The following is a 25,173-nucleotide window of genomic DNA, read 5'->3' as shown; positions in this document are numbered from 1 at the left end:
ACATGGAAAGACACGACGAAATACTGCATGAAGCATAACCAATGAAGACTAGTGAACAGAAGAGCAACTGTCAGAGATCTGCTTGTAAGATAAGAAATATAGTCTCCAATTGAAAGCAGGGTGAAAGAACCAAAAGTATCAGTAAGTGCCTTCAAAGATGACAGACAACCAAATTATGGTACTTTCAAATGAATATGAGGAAAACTATTTAGAAGATGCGATTGTTTTAACTACAAATTGAAAATATTATCATTAATGTAATAGATAAAAAGAACAATAACTAAGGAACATTTAATTACCTGAATAATACTAAAAGCCCCACAAACTATGCCTTGAAGTCAATTCACATTTCATCATACGAGGAAACATCAACATGTTGTTCCAAGAATATTATTAATTAATATTGTTTCAGATTAGCTTCCTGCATTCCTTTTGTTTTTTTATTATCTATTTCCCATTTACTTCCTGTTATGACTTCGCTTCACCTGTGACCAAATAAAAAACTTTTGGTGTCTTTTTGTGTCTCCCTTTCTCCGGGGGAATTCCATTAATTAAGGTTTTGATAACAGCTTCCCACATTCATTAGTGTTAGAAGTTGACTTTTTAAAAATATGATTAAAAGGTATACAAAATTTAAAGAATATTCTAGACAAGACAGCATACTGTATAGATAGAAAAATTATAATTTTATTGGAATATTGAATGCATTTTGTAAACTATGTTTTCTTATGTGGTATGGGAAAAATGACCAAAAATCATCTTTAAACTGAGAGTTGTGTAATAAGTACTAAAAATAGGATTTTATAACAATTATTTCTCTATATGGAAATATAATTTTATCTTATACAGTAGGCATATTCATTGACTCAAAATGATTGATGCTATGTATTATTCCTGTTAAAATATTTGCATTTTATTTTATCTATGTTTATTTTTTTATGATATTAAATTATAACTGTTAAAGAGCATAACTATTTTTTAAGGAAAAACTCATTTCAGATTTAATTTTCTGTGGTATGCGATTATTCTTATAGTCAAATAATAAACATTAATTTATATTTTTCTAACTTACTACATTTTAGTAGGGGGAATCAAGATAAATTCACAAAGTAATTTCTTAACCAAGCTTATAGTATATTTTCTTGTAAGCTATTACTTATAACAAATTATCACAATGTATGGTCTTTGAATGTAGAAAACACAAAAAATCTTTGACTTATAACTGGAATCTTAAATTATCACAGTCTCAAACTTCATTCTAACACACATATCAAAATGATAAATTATAGCAGTTGGCAGAAACAACACATTTAGCAACATATATAAAAGAAGGAAATTCAATGTGAAATGAGATTACATAATAAGTTTAATAATCCTATTTCTGGGGAATAAAACACCATCTTCAACATTATCTTATCTTTTCCACATGAATCAAAAAGATTAAATAGGTCATATATCACTGGTTTTAGCAATTTTTCATTTTCATCTTGATTTTCTTGTTATGCTATATGAGCAATTTTGTATTTTTAAAAATGCTTCATAAACTACTTCAGGTAAGTAAAGATTTTAAAGCAAAGAACATATGCATAAAAGGAAAATAATTTTAAATATCATTTATGGCTTTTCTCAAATAAAAAGCCCCAAATTCCACTACACCTTACTTATTTAAGGTAAATATCAATGAATATCACAAGTTCTAAGTAGTTAAACGTAGCCTACATCTGCCTTTTAAGACATTGACTGGCATTTTAATTCTTGGAAAGTGGGAGATATATTAAATCTTTCCTTAATACTGGGGCACCTGGGTGGCTCAGTCGTTGGCCATCTGCCTTCGGCTCTGGTCATGATCCCAGCATCCTGGGATTGAGCCCCCGCATCGGGCTCCCTGCTCAGCAGGAAGCTTGCTTCTCCCTCTGCCACTCTCCCTGCTTCTGTTTCCTCTCTCACTGTCTGTCTTGCTGTCTCTCTCTTTCTCTGTCAAAATAAATAAATAAAATCTTTTTTTTTTTTTTTTAGATTTTATTTATTTATTTGAGACAGAGGGAATGAGATACAGAGAGCATGAGAGGGAGGAGGGTCAGAGGGAGAAGCAGACTCCCTGCAGAGCAGGCAGCCTGATGCGGGACTCGATCCCGGGACTTCAGGACCATGACCTGAGCCGAAGGCAGTCGCCCAACCAACTGAGCCACCCAGGCGCCCCAATAAATAAAATCTTTAAAAAAAAATTTCCTCATTACTGATGAAATTATTAGATATCTATATATCAGTTGAGTTTAACAAGCATGTATTAAGTGCTTTCCATGTTTCAGGAGATATGTTTGTAAAACAAGTAAAGTAGATACCATACCCTTAAGCTACTCATAGCCTATGTGAGCAAAAACATCCAAAACGGTAAGAGACAGTATTGTGACAAGGCATGTACATATCTAAGCATGTAGAAGAAGATCATTGAGCATTTTGGGCTCAATCTTGGATTCTATAAATGAGTTTCTATAAATGATTAAGTCCTGCATAAAGCCTGAAAGAATAAGAAATGAATAGGCCAAAGACGTGTGTACAGGGTGTTCAGGGAAGAAGAGATAGAGATGTATTTCTTTACCTAAGTAGGCTGACTCTATGAAACCTGAAAGGCAAAAGGTTTGAATTTGAGCAAGAGGAAAAATTGTCTTTACATGTATGACATCTGTTTTTTTTAAATGTAATATCTTTCATTTATTCTTAAAAGTATTTAAGGTAATGATCCATTAACTTCTTTTATGAACCTAACTTACCTTTATTGGTAGCAAACTGTTTAATATATTTAATTTTATTACATAAATTTCTCTTGCTACAATTCAACTGTCTTGCCAGAACCATAATTAACTTGATCTTAAATTGTAAGCTCTTCATTAAATTTCATGGTACTGCAGTTTAAATTTTTAAAGTTTAGGAATTGAAAATAACCCCTAAAATTAAAAATCACTAAAGTCATTTGATGTTCCCAAGGATAAACTTCTATTTTTTTAAATTTTTTTTAAGACTTTATTTATTTATTTGACAAAGAGAGACAGTGAGAGAGGGAACACAAGCAGGGGGAGTGGGAGAGGGAGAAGAGGGCTTCCTGTTGAGCATTACCCAGGACCCTGGGATCATGACCCGAGCCAAAGGCAGATGCTTAAAGACTGAGCCACCCAGGCGCCCCTCAAGGACAAACTTTTAATTGTGACAGATAGCTAAATAGAATAGTCAGTAGTACAAATATTCATTTGTATGTCAAGTAGTTAAGAAGAACAAAGAAATATAGGTCACCCATAATAAATGTAAGAATACATTTCAGCTTTTATGTTTCATATTGTTTTAATATACATTATCAGTAATTTTTATTTTTATAATACTCTTTTGTACTAAACTTTATGTGATCCTACCCATTTAACTATAAATGGAATTATAGTTTATAGTTAGATATAAAATAGGTCTCCAAAATGTATATGGTTTACATTTGCAGGGAATTTATACATATTTTATGTTAATGTAATTTTTTGTTAAATTCTTGCTTATTAAATTTTTTTCATATAATTTTCTAGGGTGGGAAAATCCATGTAAAATGTTTAGCACTGTGATTGGCACAAAGAGATCACTCAGTGAATAAAGTGTTATTAGCCAAATTTCTGTATCTGAATTAAAAGATAAAAATGATTTAACAGTATATTTTCTAAAGGTGAAAACTTTTAACCCTTTTACCTATAAAAAATGATTATGCATCTTTGAAGTAAAATGTAAAAGAACTCTGTTATACGAAACAACTTTTAGCAGAAACTGGAATATATTTTGAATTCTGTTTGGCAGATTTAGAAAAGACCTAAGAGTATTTCTCACTATGAGCTCCACAGAACACAGATCTTACCAGGTTTATCCTGATCGAATTTTGAAAAATGATTATATTACTATTCAACCTAGTATATGTTAGTGTTTCTCAAATTTACTGTTTCATAGAACAGTATTTTAGTTATTTGTTTTTATTAACATAAAAAATGAAACTAAAGTACTGTAAAAAAAAAAAAAAACCTTGGGAAATAGTGACAAGATATTGAGGTGTATGGTAGACAGTAATGAGAAAAGATAAAGATAAGTGCAGCTAGATATTAGTGGGAAAATTTTCCACAGAAATTTAACAACTCACAGCTTTGACTTCAAGGAGTTTAAAAGAAAAGTGTTTCCAGTAAATGATTAAGAGCTCTTAACCTCAATCAAAATTTGTGAAACACACCCTCCAGAGTTTTAAAGTAAATGGGCTGAAGTAGGGCAATAGAAGTTTGTAAGAACTGAGTTCTGGGAAGATCAGAGACTGACTTACATTTATCAATTATATATTCTTTATTGGATTTACAATTGGAATTGCAATGCATATTCTAGGAATTCATTCCATGTCTGATTCAGGATATGTAATTGGGGCCAAGAATCTTATATTTTACATTTTAACAAATTCTCCAGATGATTCTGATGCATGTGGTCCAGTGTTGGCAGATTGAGAAACACAGATAGATACACAAATATTACTAATAAAGAGGGTTCTCATAAATTCTAATACACAAGGACAAGGTCTTAGGATACTTTGAAAGATTAAGATGAAAGGTACAGCAAAGGGGATAGTGTCAGTGGTATTGTAATAGGGTTGTATGGTGACAGATGGTAGCTACACTTGTGATGAGCATAGCATAACCTATAGATTTTTTGGATCACTATGTTGTACACCTAAAACTAACGTAACAGTGTGTGTCAACTATACTTCAAACAAAAGATGACTAGGAAATGATTATATAGAGGAAAATGTAATGAAAATTAATGAGATTCAGATATTAGGATCATCTAAAAAAAAACAAAACGTGCAGGTATAAATTTAGAGGAAATGTCCAAATTCGTAGATTAATTTTATTGTAGTAGGAGTAGGGTCCAGAGTTCTAATTTGAGGTAATTATGGAATGATAACTTGGATCCGAAATGTAGGGATGTGGAAAATGAGCTTTGAAATTTCAAACTAAGGGCGCCTGGGTGGCTCAGTCGGTTAAGCGACTGCCTTCGGCTCAGGTCATGGTCCTGGAGTCCCGGGATCGAGTCCCGCATCGGGCTCCCTGTTTGGCGGGGAGCCTGCTTCTCCCTCTGACCCTCCCCCATCTCATGCTCTCTCTCTCTATCTCATTCTCTCTCTCAGATAAATAAATAAAATCTTTAAAAAAAAACCTGGTAAAACCAGGGTTAGCGACTCAGTCGGTTAAGCGACTGCCTTCGGCTCAGGTCATGGTCCTGGAGTCCCGGGATCGAGTCCCGCATCGGGCTCCCTGTTTGGCGGGGAGCCTGCTTCTCCCTCTGACCCTCCCCCATCTCATGCTCTCTCTCTCTATCTCATTCTCTCTCTCAGATAAATAAATAAAATCTTTAAAAAAAAACCTGGTAAAACCAGGGTTAGCGACTCAGTCGGTTAAGCGACTGCCTTCGGCTCAGGTCATGGTCCTGGAGTCCCGGGATCGAGTCCCGCATCGGGCTCCCTGCTCGGCGGGGACTCTGCTTCTCCCTCTGCCCCTCCCCCCCTCATGTGCTCTCTCTCTCATTCTCTCTCTCTCAAATAAATAAATAGAATCTTAAAAAAAAAAAAAGAAAGAAATTTCAAACTAAGGGCGCCTGGGTGGCTCAGTTGGTTGGGCGACTGCCTTCGGCTCAGGTCATGATCCTGGAGTCCCGGGATCGAGTCCCGCATCGGGCTCCCTGCTCAGTGGGGAGTCTGCTTCTCCCTCTGACCCTCTTCCCTCTCATGCTCTCTCTCATTCTCTCTATCAAATAAATAAATAAAATCTTAAAAAAAAAAAAGAAGGAAATTTCAAACTAAGTTTTCCGGACTTCACTATACGACGGTCCCGCCTTATCGGCAGTTTCGCTTTCCTCCACTTCAGTTACCCAGAATCCACTGTGGTCCGAGAGCAGATCATCCTCCTGACGAATCATCAGAAGGTCAGTTGTAGCCTAACTCTACATCCGAGTGCCTACGTCATTCACCTCACTTCGTCTCATCACGTAGGCATTTTATCGTCTCGCGTCGTCACAAGAAGGGTGAGGACAGAATATTCTGATAGAGACCATGTTCACAAAGTTTCATTACAGTCTATTATTATGATTATTCATTTTATTATTGTTAATGTCTTATTATGCCTAATATTTTAAAAATTTATTTACTTTTTTAAAGATTTTATTGATTTATTTGCGAGAGGGTGAGAGAGAGCGAGCAAGCGTGCACGAGCGGGGGCAGGGGCAGAAGGAGAGGGAGAAGCAGACTCCCCACTGAATAGGAGCCCAGTGTGGGGCTCGATCCGGAACTGCGGGATCATGACGTGAACCAGAGGCAGATGCCTAACTGGCTGAGCCATCCAGGCACCCCAGATTTATTTACTTTTTTTTTTTTTTTAGCGAGAGTGTGTGAGACAGGCAAGGGGCAGAGGGGAGGGAGAGAGAGAACCCTCAAGTAGATTCCCCACTGAGCGCAGAGCCCAGCGGAGGTCAGGATTGATCTCACAACCCGAGATCATTACCCGAGCTGAAATCAAGAGTGGGACACTTAATCGACTGTGCCACCCAGATGCCCCACTATGCCTAATTTATAAACAAAACTTTATCGTAAGTATGTATGTATAAGAGAGAATATAGTATATAGAGAGTTAGGAACTATCCACGATTTCGGGCATCCACTGAAGGGCTTGTAACATATACCTTGTGATTAAGAGGGGACTACTATACACCAGCTGGTCTTGACAGACTCATTGGCCCTGGTTAAATAAATAAACACTTGCAGCTGTTCCCTCTGTAAAACGTTACATAGTGTCCCATGGTATGGTAGGACAAATGAAACCCATTCCTACTCTCCCCAACCCCCAACCAAATATCTCTGGAATCAGTGAATATGTCATGGGACAAGGCAAAAAGAACCTTGCAAATGTAAGTAAGTGTAAGGAATTTTACACAGGGAGATCAGACTTGATTACCCAGGTGGGTCCAATTTAATCACACAGGCCCTTAAAACAAGAACTTTGTCTACTTGAAGTCAGAGATTGTGGGGGGAAGAAGGTAGTAGAGGGATGCTTCAGAAGGGGAAGTCAGAGAGATTCCGAGTATGAGAAGGATGCAGTGCACCCCTTGCTGGCTCTCAGATGTGGGGCCCAAGGACAAGGAAGGTAGAGGCCTTTGGGAGCTGTGGGCACTAGTATCTTCCCAGAGCCTCCTGATAAGAGACCAACCAGCTGACATTTTTATTTCAGCCCTGCGAGACCTTGAACAGAAAAACTAGCGGAGGACCACCAGGATTTCTCAGTTCCACAACTGTGAGTTAATATATTTTTGTTTTAAGATGCTAAATTTGTGTTCATTTGTTAGAATAGCAATAGAAAACTAACACAGGGTAGAAGGTACCATCACAAATCAATGCTTGAAGATGTTCTTTAACATGAATACCAATCACTCAATACTATATAGATACCTAATACCTTATATTTTAAGTCAGGACCTCCCGAACATATATTTAAATGTCATGAAGATCTACGAATCCATTTTTACAGAAGCAGGAAAGACAGAAATTTAATGTTGTATATATGTGGAAAACATGGAGAGCTTTGAAAATATTTTTGAGTATTTTTCATGAAACTTGACAGTCGAGTCAGGAAACATGGTAACATCCTAACTCATCTTCCAAGTTAGTACATTTTCAGCGTACTTAGTACTTACTGAAAGAATAGACTAACCTAAAATATATTTATACTTGGATGAACAGAGTACAGGTTTTCTATTAAGGAGCCTTTAATAGAAAATTATTGTATTACTAACTCCTTCAATATTGCCAAAATTACACTTAAAATTAAACCTTTGTGTTTGTAGTGTTTTGAACTATGAATTAAGTTGCCAAGATAAAAATACTTGACTACTGTGAAAGCACCTTAGAAAAATAATGATTTCTACTAGCACAATGGAGGAAAAAAGTCTTAGAATGCAGCCTCCCCTGCTACACAAAAGATAGTTCAGAAATGTATTGGGTAGAAAATAGTGTTAAAACTGCAATGATGTGTCATTATTTAGGATATAAAAAAAGAGAAAGTATTTTTACTCAATTGTTTGTTAAGGGATATTTTTTCTAGTGAGAAAGATAGCACTAAGATGAAATGTTTGATTTAAAACTTTCCCCACATGCAAACTATTAACCTTTATACTAAAGCAATTCTACTTTATATATGGTCTCCAGTGTGCTCTTTAAACATATCATATTTTGAATTATTATGTGCTTTAGAAAGTAACCACCCCTGCTACTGTATCTGTATCTGTATTTGTGTATCTCTTAGGATGATTTTAGATCTGGGTGATGCATTCTGGTAATATGGTCCTGGGGAGGTGAGTTGAAATCTGATATGCTATTCCTATAGGTAGGAAGGGGCTCTTCCCTAAAGGAGGTGCAACTTCATTGTCAAATCCCATAAAAAAAAATTACAAGTCCATGACCTCCATCTGAAACCTTCAGGAATAGAGTATTTTTATCATCAGAATTTATAAATAAAAAAGGAACACATGCAGATTCTGTACATTTTTAACACCATCAGCAGAGCCTGTGGTACACCAAATTATCAAACAATATTTGCATAATGAAACATGAGTACCCACACTGTGTGGGATAAATAAAGGTTATTAGTGGCCTCCAATTAGTTCAGGTCAGGCTTTGATGCCAAATTAGTTTGTTCCACCTTCTAGATAAAAGCTTTAGTTTCAAGAGCTTCTTAGTTTTCTTTTCTGTGGTTTTAGGGATTATGGATTTGTGGGACTGGAAAGCCTGGTTTAGAATGAAAGATGCAAACTCTTGTCTCTTAATAGACCTTTTGTCTTGACTAACTTGTGGAGAAGACAGATTACCAGGTTATTTTCTAGCAGAGCAAACAGAGTGGAATCTGCGATGCCTGAATCTTGAATCAGACCTTATTTCCTGTTACTTTCATTTTGTTCGCTTTTGTTAATGTCTAACCCCATAATGGTTTCATGGTCTCATCTCCTAAGAAGATTTAAGGGAAAGATTTTCCTCTGTTCAGGTACCGCAATGAAACATGAAAGCCTACTCATTCTAGCATTTTATTATGTATTAATGATTATTAAGACGGTGACTCTCAGGACAGGATTTGAGATAACAGGATAAACTGTATCTTCCTTCCTGGTGATTCTTCTTCCATTTCCATCCTAGAGAATTTTGGTTTGACTCTATTAGACTGGGCGGTGGTCCTTTTATATTGCCATCACTTACCTTCATAATATACTTTAAACCCATGAGCGCTAACTGCAAAATCACTGGTCAAACGTAGTGAGAACACAGATTTGGTACTCGTCACTGGTGGTGGCAGATGGAATCCTGTTAACCTAAAAACATAAATGGAATTAATTGTTAGTATTATAGACATTTTACCTAATAGAGTTGAAAGAGCATTAAAAGTCATTTTATCGGGGTGCCTGGGTGGCTCAGTCGTTAAGCGTCTGCCTCCAGCTCAGATCATGATCCCAGGGTCCTGGGATTGAGCCCCACATTGGGCTCCCTGCTCCGTGGGAAGCCTGCTTCTCCTTCTCCCACTCCCCCTGCTTGTGTTCCCTCTCTCGCTGTGTATCTCTCTGTCAAATAAATAAATAAATTTTTTTTTTAAAAAAGTCATTTATCATATCCATAAGCTTTGTATAAGTAGGTGTGTATGGGTGTGTGGGGGTGGGTGGGTGTGTGTGTGAGGGTTTATGAACAAATTTATCACATATTGATTAAAAGTCACTCATCAAAAACAATTACTGTAGGTATGTATAAAGTTATTTACATACATGTGACTGTGCATAACTATTTATCATATCTATTACATATATCATCTCTATGAAAATACTGATTAATTTAGACTTTGGGAGATGAGTTGTGAGAGTATGTGTTTTTAGTGTCTTTTGCTCCTTATTTTAACAATTGAATATTCAGAAGGTATTTTTGTCAAATAAATAATTTTCCTGATAGTTTAGAATATATTTACACAGTGGGGAGTTTTTATTAAAATTTAATATTAAAGGAAGAGATGTGATCTAAATAAATCTTGAAACTGTAAAGTCTACAAATGATGTGATTTTGTTTTATTAGATTCTAAACTTTCAATAAATTCAATTAAATTTAATAGTTGCAGATTACTTTTTGGTTATATTTCATTTTTAAAAAGATTTTATTTATTTGAGAGAGAAACTGAGTGTGTGTGAGAGAGAGAAAGACAGAGCACGAAGGGGGAGGAGCAGAGAGAAGCAGACTGCCCGCTGAGTAAGAGCCAGATGTGGGCTCCAGTCCCAGGACCCCAGATCATGACCTGAGCCAAAGGCAGTTGCTTAACTGACTGAGCCACGCAGGCACCCCTATACTGCATATTTTTATAAAACAAATATTTGTCTGACATTTTTTACCATAATTTTTTACGAATTTTGCAAATAACTTATTGCATATAGTTACAAGATTGATTATACAATTGATTTACAATTGATACTTTGTCTAAACTAGAAAAAAGAAATTAAAAATTAAAAAAACCCGCATACACAGGATATAATTTTACTAAAACTAATGAAATAACATAATTTTTAATTTTTCTATGAATTAACATTTATGTTATTTATTTTCTCATTTTTATTATTAATATAATAAGAATTAGTAATTTTATGCAATGGAATTATACTATTTTTTATATACTTGCTATTTTTGCCCAACATTGCACATGTAGGATTGATCTACATTGAAATTACCATATATTTCAATGCTAGATAGCAATAATTCTCATTTGTCTCAGGTGTGTTTATACTCTAAAAATTATTAAGAACCCCCAAAAGATTTTGTGGGCTAGATTTATCAATAAATACCCTATTTAAGTTAAAACTGAGAACAATTTTTTACATGTGCATTTATTAATTTAAAAATAACCAGGATAGGCACATTGCATGTTGACATAAATCATATTTTAATTCAAAATAATTATCTTTTCCAAAACAAAAATGACAAGAACATATTGTGTTCTGTTCTTGAAAATCTATTTAGGGGCACCTGGGTGGCTCAGTTGGTTAAGTGGCTGCCTTTGGCTCAGGTCATGATCCCAGGGTCCTGGGATCGAGCCCTGCATCAGGCTCCCTGCTCACTTGAGAGCCTGCTTCTCCCTCTCCCTCTGCAGCTCCCCCTGCTTGTGCTCTCTCACTCTTTTTCTCTATCAAAGAGATAAATAAAAATCTTTTTTTTTAAGATTTTATTTATTCATTTGAGACACAGAGATACAGAGAGAGAGAGAGAGAGAGAGAGCACGAGCAGGGGGAATGGGAAAGGGAGAAGCAGGCTTCCGCGGAGCAGGGAGCCCGATGCGGGGCTCCATCCCAGGATCCCGGGATCATGAGCTGAATAAATGAAGGCAGACGCTTAACCATCTGAGCCACCCAGGCGCCCCGAGATAAATAAAAATCTTAAAAAAAAAGAAACAACATCTATTTAATATCTGACCTATTAACAGAAATCAGTTGGATTCTCATATCTACTTTTTTTTTTTAAGATTTTATTTATTTATTTGACAGAGAGAGAGACAGTGAGAGAGGGAACACAAGCAGGGGGAGTGGGAGAGGGAGAAGCAGGCTTCCCGCTGAGCAGGGAGCCTGATGCGGGGCTTGATCCCAGGACCCTGGGATCATGATCTGAGCTGAAGGTAGACACTTAATGACTGAGCTACCCAGGAGCCCCTCATATCTACTTCTTTATTCAGTATCTTACAATATATTATTTTGGTTGATGGGTATGAAGAACTCTGGCCTCACATATGTAGTTGGAAAAGGGAAGAGAATTCTAATGGCTTTTGCAGATAAGTGGATACTCTTCTTTGATAGTACACAAGAACTTTACAAGTTAATTGCAATGTTGAATTCAAACCATACCAATTAATTTTTATACTCTGTGGCATTAAAATTCATTGCTTCACCTTGTTTCTATAATGGGTCCTTTTTACCAATTCAATTTTTAACATGTATTAATAATTTGGAATATATCCGTTCACTGAGTTAAATCTTCCAAATGTTGATACATTTTATTATAAAGTATCAAAAAATCACATTTATTTTTATTGCTACTGATCACATTAGAAAAATCTTTAAACTTGGGGAAGCTCTAAAACTTACAGTAATGGATGGAAGTTTTCCAAAATTCTAATTTTTTACTTGGAAACTAGATTTTGTCATAGACAACAAATCCTGTCAATTGTTTTCCCTTGAAATAACAATTCAGGTTCAGTGTGTGTGCGTGTGTGTGTGTGTGTGTGTGTGTGTGTTGGAAAAAAATATATAACAAATACCCAAGTTTGACTAACTGTAGTTTATGTTAGTTATTCGAGTAAAAAGAATGTTCCATGAAAATGTGGCCTGTTCAGCTGACAACTCAATTATGCAACTGTTTTTCCTTGGAACAACCATCATATTTTGGTAGGCATAAGAAGGTTCTACGTTTTTGTTTTTGTTTTTTTTTTTTGCATACTTTCCATTTTGTTACACAGGTCATTTAAAAGAGGGGAATTACAGGGTAGACATTTAATGAAATAACTATAGCATCAACAGGAATATTCTTATGTACAATGGATTTTTTTCCACACTGAAAGTGTGTGGCAGTGACGAATACAATGACTAATGACTATTTGTACAGTTTGAGGTCACTAATTGTGAGGTTTTCAGGCACCAGCAGTTTTACTCACCATTACTTTTGTACCCTGAGGACAAATGTCAACACAATGAAAATGGTGTGAATAATGTCTCAGTGTTATGGAAACAGTTTTGATCTTGTGGACCCCCTAAAAATGTCTCAGGACCTTCAAGGATCCACGGATCACATTTTGAGAACCACTGCTATATAGGAATCTATTGCAATAAATATACCACACTAAATTTATACATTCTATTGTTGATGGACATTTGGGTTGTTTATAATTTGCGTTTTCATCAACATTCTTGCAAAAGTTCACTTGTACACACTTATCTGGCAGTTCCTCTAGGGTTTATAAGCATTTAAAGCTGTAAATTTTCCTCTTTTTGCTGCATAAGCTACATGATTTCCTATTTGGCTCATGGTTAGAAGTATATCTTTTAAATTATAAACCTATGAGTTGCTTTAGTTATGTCTTCTTACCAATGTATATCTCATTTGCATTGCAATTAGATAACATTTTCTGTATGAATTTAATCCTTTGAAATTCTTGAGATTTGCTTTATGGGTCCGATACTGGTTTTTTTTTTTTTTTATTACATGCCTAGTTTTCTTATAAAGGAAAGCATATTATTTTTCTATTCCTAATCCAAATTACCACAACCTTAACACCCATTATTAATTATCTCATAGTTACATAGGTCTTGGTAGAGCATAGCTCAGCTGGTTCTCTGCTTTGAGCCTCATGAAGTTGAAATCAAGGTGTTAGCTGGGCTGCATTGCTTCTAGAACCTTGGGAGCAGAATTTGCTTTCACTTCCCAATTTATAAGACTGTTGCCAGAATTAAATTCTATGCAGTTGTAGGACTAAGGTCCTGTTTCCTTGCCGGCTGTTGACTTGGGGTCATTCTCAGGTATTAGAGATTGCTTGCATTTCTCAGTTTGAGACCTCGTTCCTCCATCTTCAGAGTCAGCAAGGGCAGTCCAAGTTCTCATTCTGTAATTCTCTTTGGTCTTTCCCTCTACCTCATCCTTCTGCTGTTGCCTCTTCTGCCTCCAGATGGAGAGAGTTCTCAACTTTTCCATGCTCATGTAATTAAATTGTGTTCAAATTGATAATTCAGATATCTTCTATTATAACATCTGTCTCAATTCCATTTGCCGAGTTATTTTTGCCGTGTGATATATTCACAAGTTCTTAAAGAACCATTATTCTGGGATCTTTCTGGCTCCTATAATGGGTATTTATCATTGGCTAGGAACAGTGTTCAATATATCTTTTAGATAAATTTGTTAATCATGTTCAAGTGTTCTCTGTGCTGACTATATTTTTAAAATCTGATCTACTAGTTACTGAAAGAGATATGCTAAAATCTCACAAGAGGATTATAGATTTTTATATTTTTCCTTGTAGTTATGTCCATTTTAAAATATACTTGGGGGCTACATTAATAGGTGTACACAAGTTTAAATTATTGTATTTCCTGGCAAATTGAACATTTTATTTTTTATGAAGTGCTACCCTATTTTGCTTCTTTTGGGGAGGGGTGCAGAGGGAGAGGGAGAGAGAGAATTACTTAAGCAGGTTCCATGCCCACACAGAGCCTGATGTAGGGCTCGATCTCACAACCCTGAGATCATGACCTGAGCTGAAATCAGGAGTCAGATGCTTAACTGACTGAGCCATCCAGGTGCCCCTAATCTATGTCTAATAATGATTTGATATTAAACTTTATCTTATCTGGCAGTAATAAATCTAAAACTTAATTTACTAGAATTAGTCTAGAACATCTTTTAACTTTCAACCTTTTGGTACCCTTATTTTTTAAAAATATGTCACTTATGACCAGAATATACTAGGCTATATTTTTATATACATAAAACATTATACTTTTATAAATTAATTATATAATATTGGTCTTTTTGTTTACAAATATGTTCAATAAACTATAACTTACAGAGGATAACAACAAATCAAAATTGTGCATACTGCTGAATTTTCACAAATTAAATATTTCAGATCAAGAAATAAATCACAAATTAAATATTTCAGATCAAGAAATAAAACACTGCAAGAAATACTGAATGTCTGCTTATGTTTCCTCCCACTCATTACTATCTCACTCCTCCCCAAAGATAACCACTCGCCTGACTTCTAGCTAAACAAATTAATTTTGCATGTTTTAAAGCTTTATATAAATGAAATTGTATATAATGAAATTATTTCACTGTACTTGTATTTGTACTATTGTAGTAGTAGTATGGAAATTAACTTTCATTACTATATAGGATTTCATTTTATACTTCAATTTATTTAGCCATTCTATGGCTATTGGATCTTTCTTTCTCCAGTTGGGTCTTTTATAAATAATACTGCCATAAACTTCTATTGACATGCATACATACATATTTCTTTATTAAAAAAAGATTTTATTTATTTGACAGAGAGAGACACAGCGAGAGAGGGAACACAAGCAGGGGGAGAGGGAGAAGCAGGCTTCCCATGGAGCAGGAAGCCCAATGCAGGGCTCGATCCCAGGACCTTGGGATCAATACCTGAGCCGAAGGCAGACACTTAACAACTGAGCCACCCAGGCGCCCCATACATACATACATATTTCTATTGGGAGTATATCTAGTGGTGGAATTGCAGGTTCATGGAGTAACTAATTAGTTACTAAATAACTTTCTAGATGTTTTAAAACTTCTTGATACGAAGATGTATAAATAAAATATTTCTCACTTTAAATGCTCATACTATTTTTTGACAAAAACAACCAAGAAATATTGTCAGGAAGGAAAAAAAAGGATGAATGGCTTTGCAGCACGTGAGAATTCTGAAAAACTACTTACATCATAACCTGCTATGATGTTGTGACTGTTACATTTGTACACCTAATGTTACATTTTGAGTGATGGCCCTCCAAAAATACCCAGGCTCTAGTCCCTGGAATTTTAAAATATTTCATCTTACATGACAAAAGGAATGTTATAGATGTGATTAAATTAGGATTTTAAGACTGGGAGATTAGCCTAGATTATCTGGATGGGTCCAGAGTAATCACAAGGGTCTTTATAAGAGGGAAACAGGACTAATGATATACTATATGTTGGCTAATTGAATTTAAATTTAAAAAGGGGGATATAAAATTGATTAATTAATTAATTTTTTTAAAAGGGAAACAGGAGGGTTAGAGAGAGAGAGTAGGAGATGGGATAACAGAGCAGAGGTTAGAGTGATGTGATTGCTGGCTGTGAAAATGGAAGAGGGACGTAAGCCAAAGAATGGCAAGCGGCCTCCACAAACTGGAAAAGGCAAGGAACAGATTCTCTTCTAGAACCTCCAGAAGGAAGACAGACCTGTCTACATCTTGATTTCAGCCCAGTTAAGCCCATTTTGGGCTTCAGTTTCCCAGACTGCCAAATACCAAATTTATGTTGTTTAAACTACTAAATAATTTGTTGCCCCAGCAATAGGAAACCAACCCATAGCTGTCTTTTAGATTTGGAATATAGATTTTTTTGAAGTGTTTAAAATATTAACTTATCCTATAAATGAAAACAGAACTCCTATAGAACCCAGTGACCACTCTAAGTTACTGAGACCCATGTTGATCTGCAACATGAGTAGATTCAAAGCCTACTAGTGCAAAATTTGACAGTAACTTTAAAAGAAAAATTTCTCTGTACAGGTGAAATATGCAATTTAACCCTCACATTAGAAGGCACAAGAGAATGGGAGAAATTAAATAACTTACCAAGTTCATAGTAGAGCCAGGTCTAAACCTATGACTTATTGTGTCCCATTTTCTATTGAACATGCTGTTTATCCTGTCATTGTCTTTGACACACTGATTAAATCAAAATATTAAATATTTGAACTAATGTAAAAATAGACACACAGTTATTTTACATGCAATCTCATTTTACACCCATTCATGTATATTAAATAATCAATATTTTTAGACAATATTTAGGACACTGTACCATTTAAATTACCCAAGATGATAGTGAAGGACAATGCGGAGTATGTTTTCCTTTTGTTGAAAACTAGTTTTCTGCATTATCTATAAATAATCAGCATGTAGTGACATGTTGCATAATGTAAGATTGTTTTCTTTTTCATTTCAATAAATAAGGAAGGATGTATGTTTTAGACTTATTTCCATGATAGTTGCATCATTATGTGGATTTTCACTAACTTGTTTTCCTCCCTCCTGTGATACATTGCTTGACTGATCTGAAAATAAACACTTTCAGTCATGAAGCCTATTAGTAACAAGGCATACCTTATTTTATTGAGCTTCTATTTTTTTTAACTTTATTATGATATTTAAGATATTATGTTTGTTACAAATCGGAGGTTTTTGGCAATCCTGCATTGAGCAACTCTGTTGGCACTGTTTTTCCAACTGCATTTGCTCACTTAGTATCTTTGTGTCACATTTTGGTAATTCTTGCAATATTTCAAACTTTTTCATTATTATTATATTTTTCATGGTGACCTGTGATCATTGATCTTTGATGTTACTATTGGACCCTGTTACTATTAACTGACTTGCTGTAATCTCATCATAAAACTTTAGGGGATGAGGAGTTGCTTCTTATGGATGAGCAAAAAAATGGTTTCTTGAGGTGGAATCTACTCCTGCTGAAGATGCCATGAAGATTGTTGAAATGACAACAAAGGATTTAGAATATTGCATAATTAGTTGATAAAGCAGTGCACAATATGAGAGGATTGACTCCAATTTTGAAAGATGTTCTGCTGTGGGTAAAATGCTACCAAACAGCATTGCATGCTACAGTGAAATTCTTCGTGAGAAGAAGAGTCAATTGATATGACAAACTTCATTGTTTTCTTAAGAAATTGCCACAGCCACCCCAGTCTTCCGCAACTGCCACGTGGTGTAGGGGAGACCCTACACCAGCAAAAAGATTATGACTCACTGAAAGCTCAGAGATTGGTTAGCATTTTTTAGCAATGAAGTATATCTTAAGATATGTCCATTATTTTTACATAATGCTATTGCACACTCAGTAGACTATGGTGTAGTGTGTAGACACAGCCTTTTTTTTTTAAGATTTTATTTATTTATTTGACAGAGAAAGAGAGCACACAAGCAGGGGGGAGCAGCACAGGGAGAGAAGCAGGCTCTTTGCTGAGCAGGGAGTGAAACATGGGGCTTGATCCCAGGACCCTGGGATCGTGACCTGAGCTGAAGGTAGATGCTTAACCAACTGAGCGACCCAGGTGCCCCTAAACACAGCTTTTATATGCACTGGGAAACCAAAAAAAAAAAAAAAAAACATTTGACTTGCTTTATTGCAATATTCACTTATTGCAGTGGTCTATAACTAAACCTTCAGTGTTTCTAAGGTATGTCTTTTCTTGACAAGACTTCATTTATAAGTTAATATTTATGTGTGATTATTTATTAAGCATCTGTCTTCTCTTTTGGGCACTAATCTTTGTGAAGTCCTTGGAACTCACTAGTTTATCATCAGTGCTTTCATGCAGTACATATCATGTAAGAGGTCCCTCAATAAATAACTGTTAATTTAATGAATTAGGGTGGGTAGTAGGAGAACATGAACGCCATCAGAACACTTTCTTTTTCAAACCAAAAACTGTGTTCTTGTAACAGTGTTCTCAAGAATCATAAGAATGTAAGGGGACTTCAATTGTTAAGAAAATTCAGATAGTCTATGTAGACATTCCTGTTTAGAAAGACTTATTTTTCACCAGAATATTAACCTCAAAAGTTAAAGGAAGATCATATATTTTATGCACTTCTATTTGAAGTACCTTTCAGTTACTTTAAAACTATAGTTTTAAAATAAGTTTTAAAACTTATTTTTCAGGTAAAACTAGTATGATTTTTATTTTAATATGAATTATAAATTACAATATTTAAATATACATGTATTGCACTTGATCTTAACATGTTTTCTAGGTAATCTAAAAGCATAACATTTTATGGATAAACATGATCTTTTCCCACAGAGTCATTTGTACTGATTTGGGTACTTGTAAAATTTGGTGTTTTGCATATATTGATAGTTAAATTAATAAATTACCAATTGTATTTCCTCATATTGTTGTATGGTAAAATTGCATAGTGAATGACATTCTATGTTCCCTTGAAAAGAATACTAGAGTGTAACTTTATTTTCTCTGACTTATAACTGAAGAAATCACAGTTTAGAAATGATCAGTAAATAGTTTAAATTCATACTGTTGGTAAGCAGTGGAACAAAGATATAAACCCATAACTTCTAAGTCTAATCTATTTCTTTTCCCATGATGATTTTTCTCATAAGGAAAGTGATTTTTTTTCATGAGGGCAGGATGCATATTTAATTCCTCTTTGTTTCCCCACAATGCCCATATAAATTTCTTAACAGATATTTAGAATAGATAAAAACATAATTTTACTCACATGATGGCTTTAAGTAGTTGAAACTGGTAAAAACTGTGTTACAGTTTTAAAGTCACTGAATTAAACACCAGGAACGTAATGTGGAACCACCATCTGTACTTGCTTGTGCATTCATAGCAAATGTCACTAGTAGTTAGCAAAGAAATTTCCCTAGTGGGAAAGCTAAGTAATATTAGTCAACAAATATTATCAGGGAAAATCCTTGAATCGTGCAATGTAAATTTCCTTCAGATATCATTTTTTAATAAAAGTTAAAAATTGAGGAAAATTGGCTGATGATTGAAATGTATTAATTTAAATAGTGACTTTGTTTTGTGCAATCACAATAAACAACATTTTCTCTCACCATAAATGTAGCACATAAATGCATGTAAACTCAGATTAAAGGACAATCATTTCCTCTTAAGAGACTTAGCTTCATGAAAAATTTATAACATTTCCTTTGTTTTTCACATTTCATTGTTATCTGGTGAATATTTGTCATGGACCAGGGCTAGTTAGCTTATAGCCATTTTTTCAATAGATTCTCTCGTGTGACAGGATGGCATACATGTTGGTTATTTTTACCTTACAATTAATAGTTTCCAATTTATAGCCTCTCTTCTCCCTGCCCCCAATCACGCATACACCTCAATTATATTTTAGCATTATATTATTTGCTAGGCAAAACATTTATTAGAGGCTGTTGCATGTTTTAAAAATCATGCACTTCAAGTGAGTAATCCTGTTACTTCTCATGGCCCCTTGTAGATGAAAGCATTCTTTAAGCATTTCCTCTTACAAAGATTCAGGACATTAATGATGTTTAACACTGTAATAAGTAAATACTTTTAGGGAGAATTAAATAATGAACTTATAACTTTATATCAATGACTAATATGAAAAATACTAAAATAATTATTCAGTAATTAATGCAAAATTGATTGAAATTTAAATTACAAGAAAGTCATTTATAATGCCAATGTATATGCTTTTTAAATAAGAGGCTGTTTATTTAAGAATTTTTAAAAAATTAATGGCAATTAATGTGCCATTTTACAGCTTAATATAATGGAAACCCTTAAAGCATCAAGGCTGATGGATAAGAGTGATACCTGTCTTATTACGTAAATAAGGTTATCAGCTCTTAACACTGAGGTGTTATTTCTAAGAGACTGAACATCAAGAATGACTGGATCTATACTATCTCTAACAATGTAATCAGTCCTCTTTAAACAAACACACACACACATGTGTGTATTTAATGTCCCTATCAGTCAATTACAATATTTTAAATTTTCTCTAGTTAGAGAATAAATGTAAAAACCATATTTTTAAGTTAAAAGGCTATTAGGATATTACTGCTTTTAATGAGATTGGGTGGAAACAGACATGGGGAGTGGAAAAAGACAAAGCGAGAGAGAGTACAAGCTTTATTTTAAAAACAAAGTGGTAACATTACCCCAAATCCCAGGAATTTGTGATGGTTAAATAAGAGAGTTCATGTGGAATGGCATGGTATATTTTCTGGAATCTAAGAAATAGCTGCTTAGTGTTAGTTTCATTAGCACTATGACTCAAATCCACTTTCATTTGCATTCCATGTCATGCTTTGGCTAAGATAAATTGTATTATAACACCAGCATTATCATGGTAATTTCTCATTACTCACAGTGAGAAATTTGACATGAGTTATCTTACAATTTTACTTTGGTTACACAGTTCTTAAAAATGGTCCAGGTGATATACAGGGAATTCTTTGCTGAAGTGAACTGTTAATCTATTTAATTTCAAAATGAATGGGAAAACCACAGGAACAAGTGGATATTTAAAGTAATGACTGTTCTGTGAGAATAAATCATGCATATCCTATTGATATTGGGGTACATGAAGCACAGCACAATAATTCATGGTTATGTCAAGATGTCACTAATTGTAATATCAAAGGAAAAGATGGCTGTGGCAATATTCGAATAATTATATCATTTATTGGGAGTAAATGAGCTGAAACTTCTCTCAAATATAAAATTCCTGAAAAAGGCATCTTGTGTGAAAAAGGCAAATTCACAATGTTAGGAACATGCACCTAGGTATAGATCTAGATATGGAAATGAGTATAGATACTGATATACATATGGGTATGGTAGGGATTGGGGTAGATATAGATATGACTATGAACATAGTAAAGATATAGCTAGAAAGGTAGTTGACTAGTATTCATTTCCACTCTTTTATATTCTTTCCACTGTATCAAAGTACCTGTAAATCTTGGAATTACGCTTGCCAGAATACATCTCTTGCCAGCATTGTTCTCTATTAGATTTTGCCACTTCCATAAGATTTGGAATGTGAATTAAAAGTGTAAGTTATTATTATGTCTTGGCAGGTAGGTGCATGGAATTTAGCAGGTGTTAGAGGTGAGATTTTTCTGTCACCTTATCAGAATTCTTCAAAGCAGATGATGTTACAAACAATTGAGCTCATCACGGGGTTTCCTACAGTTTCTGCAAATGTCTGATTTCCTGAAAGCTAGTGAATGTTCTCCATGACCTTCATTCCTCAACCTTAAATTCATTATTCTTGTTATTAAGTATTTTCTTTTTTTGTTACTAAATATTTTCATGCTTTAATTATTTCAGGATTTTTCCCTTATTTTCTAAACCCTAAAGATGCACAAATATTATAAAACCACTATTCCGGGAGAAAACTTTTTCTTCCCTCAAAAACATAGTTTGAGAATGTCATCAACTCACTGTATCTAGAGTTACTCCATTTATGTAAAACTCATTCTTACACCAGTCAGAATGGCTAAAATTAACAAGACAGGGAACAACAAATGTTGGCGAGGACGTAGGGAAAAGGGAACCCTCTTACACTGTTGGTGGGAATGCAAGCTGGTACAGCTGCTCTGGAAAACAGTATGGAGGTTCCTCAGGATGTTAAAAATAGAGCTACCCTACAACCCAGCAATTGCACTCCTGGGTATTTACCGCAAAGATACAGATGTAGTGAAAAGAAGGAGCACATGCACCCCAATGGTCATAGCAGCAATGTCCACAATAACCAAACTGTGGAAGGAGCCGAGATGTCCTTCAACAGATGAGTGGATAAAGAAGATGTGGTTCATATATACACTGGAATATTACTCAGCCATCAGAAAGGATGAATACCCACCATTTACATCAACATGGACGGAACTGGAGGGGATTATGCGAAGTGAAATAAGTCAAAGAAACACAATTATCATATGATTTCACTCATATGTGGAAAATAAGGAATAGTGCAGAGGACAATAAGGTTGGGGGGGCTACTGAATGGGAAGAAATCAGAGAGGAGACAAACCATCAGAGACTCTGGACTCTGGGAAACAAACTGAGGGTTGCGGAAAGGGAGATGGGTGGGGGGATAGGGTATCTGGGTGATGGGTATTAAAGAGGGCATGTGGTATGATGAGCACTGAACTAATGAATCATTGAACATTATATCAAAAACTAATGATGTACTATATCTTGGCTAATTGAATTTAAATTTTAAAAAATCTGAAAATAAAATTAAAAAAAAACCCACAATAACATAAACTCATTCTTTCTAGCGACTTTGGATGAAACTTCAGGATCAACATTTTATCCAGGACCTATGCAGTATATTACTAGAAAGTTTCTTCAAAATTCAGCATTTTCAATTTTTTCTCCATCTTGTGCAAATATTGCCAAACTTTCATGATGTCCCTTCTTTCTGATATTTTATTTTATTATTTTATTTTATTTTTTGGTTCATTGAACTGCTTATCTTTAAAGCTATAAATGACCATAATTCCCCAAAGACAGTGTAGTTGAACCACTGAAAACACTTGAAGTACAATGCAGTTATAGTGGGCAATTAATGAATGCCAGACACTTAAATCTACTTTACAGTGTCCCCAACTTGCATAATCACCTGCAATTGTTAATGAATGTATTATTTGCAAATTTGGGGTTTTAAGAAGTGTTGAAGTTATGACTATAAGCTTGGATTCTAGAGTATACAACTGAAAATACATATTCTACTGCTTATCAGCAATTTGAGATTGGGTAAGGTATTTTATCCCAATAAACTATGGAATTATCCCATAGTTATATTGTGAGGATTAAGTGGGATAATGCTTGTAAAAATTTAGCACAGTGCCTAGCACATGCTAATGCTATTTTTACCATAATTTTGGTGATAAGCCTACCCAGGGCTCATCTAATTAGCATAAAGACATTAAATGATAACTCTGGCGCTGGACTTCCTGGAGTAAATCTCAGTGTTGCCATTTGCTATTGTGTGACATTGGGCAGGTTACTTCTCTCCCCATCTGTTTTCTCACTGGCAAGATGTTAATGAAAATAGTTCCTACCCCTAAAGTTTTTTGTCAGTTTTAAATAAGTTAATACATCACTTGGAATAATATCTGGCATTTAGCAGGTATTTGCTACTATTGCTGTTCACTCCTGATAACGGATGTGAGATTTAGGAAGTTCTTTCACAACCAATCAGAATTTTCTTCCTGTAGCACCCAATTATTGATACTTACAATTGACTTGGGTTATGTAACTAAGTGTAATTCTTCAAGTGTGTGGTATTATGCTCTTCTAAATTGGGTTTTCTCCCCTCCAAGTTTAGCATTCTTAGGGCTTTTATTTTGGGTATAAAATTAGTCAAGACCCATTATATGCTGTTTGCTTAAAGTAAATGTAAGGCAGAACTATGAGCAAGAAAGAGATGAGAACATTTATTACATCCCCAGTCATTGATAAATCTTTGCAATTAGGAAGAGGGAAGGAGAGAAAAGGGAGGAAGAGATGGGATGAGACCATATGTGTCTTTAGAAACCTGAAATTCTTGACATTGAGTGAGGTGATCCTCCCCCCATACCTGCTACCTTTTTCTTGGTACATCCCAAAGACCTCTAACAGGCAGTATTATACAAATCTTATCATGTGAATTTTACTGTATTTCTTACGTTCCTCTATGTTCACTAAGAAAAAAAAAGGACTCTACAAATGTATTTTGTTTTCTTCAATATTGACAATTGTTTGATCCATTTATCCAATACACATAGATAAGAGTTTAACTCAAAATTAATGGCTCATTGTTTCCCAGAAAGATATTATTGATTATCTCTCAGTTTAGCAAAACACAAAAATTATATGACATGTTCTTTATCTATAAAACATGGGTGTATTAGAAGTATGGGATTTTGTTTGTCTATTTTTTCTAGGTATTAATGGTTTGTTCTTAAAAGAGAAGTGACCACACATTTAATCAATGTCCCTAAATTGATATATAATATAGATATACATGTTCTATGTTCTATATTTGATATAGTCCAATGATGAAGACAAATTAAAATTTTATTTAACCTAAAATGGCTTTGGGAAAGATTTTGAGATTCTATATTACTCACCAGTTTTATGGACTTAGATATAGCATTAAATTGTACACAAAGTAAATAAAGCATTGCAGTTGGAGCGTTTTAAATAAAACTTTATGCTGGTAATGATTAAAGGTGTTTTGGTAAAGATACTATATAATTTAACCTAGGTATTCTCAAACTTAGAAAAGTAGGGGCTCTTTTTCAGAACAGGTTTGGTTCTGTTTTTAAATCAGTATTTTGTCTTCAAAGATACTGAATAGAAGCAATTGAGAATATAACTACTCTAACAGAGTGTACATAACCATTAATTTTACCCATTGTGCTCAACATCACTTTCTTATAAATTTTCATAACTGTCTTTGAGGTGATTATCTCTTTATATATGTACATATATACACACAACTGGTGAATGACATAGCCTTTTGAAAACATTCTCTAATGATTTTAGGTTAAATAAAATTATAATCTGTCTTCATTGGAATACATCATAAAGAAAATATTAATATGAGAATGCAGTGACATAGAACATATGTGCAGTCATTTCTCTACCTAATAAATTAGTGTATTTGGACATGATTTATGAACTAATTTAGTGTTATCAAATAATAATTTTATGTCAAATGCAAAATCATCAGTTC

At 34.6% G+C, this 25,173-nt stretch overlaps 1 protein-coding gene across 3 annotated transcripts in view; it reads right to left on the bottom strand.

Moving 5' to 3' along the window:
• CSMD3 (CUB and Sushi multiple domains 3) overlaps positions 1-25,173 on the bottom strand; it is a 1,202,189-nt gene that overhangs the window by 1,021,785 nt on the left and 155,231 nt on the right. For all 3 annotated transcript variants that reach the window (XM_045896021.3, XM_045896023.3, XM_045896024.3), the window contains exon 3: positions 9,296-9,408. In XM_045896021.3, the coding sequence (XP_045751977.1) occupies positions 9,296-9,408 (113 nt within the window). The remainder of the gene's footprint in view (positions 1-9,295; positions 9,409-25,173) is intronic.

This window comes from Mirounga angustirostris, unplaced genomic scaffold, assembly GCF_029215605.1.
Source record: "Mirounga angustirostris isolate CCGP_5_RB_7025 unplaced genomic scaffold, mMirAng1.0.hap1 SCAF_4, whole genome shotgun sequence".
NCBI classification, from domain to species: domain Eukaryota; kingdom Metazoa; phylum Chordata; class Mammalia; order Carnivora; family Phocidae; genus Mirounga; species Mirounga angustirostris.
Note: the sequence above shows the minus strand (reverse complement) of the source record. Positions and strands in the feature narration are given on the sequence as shown.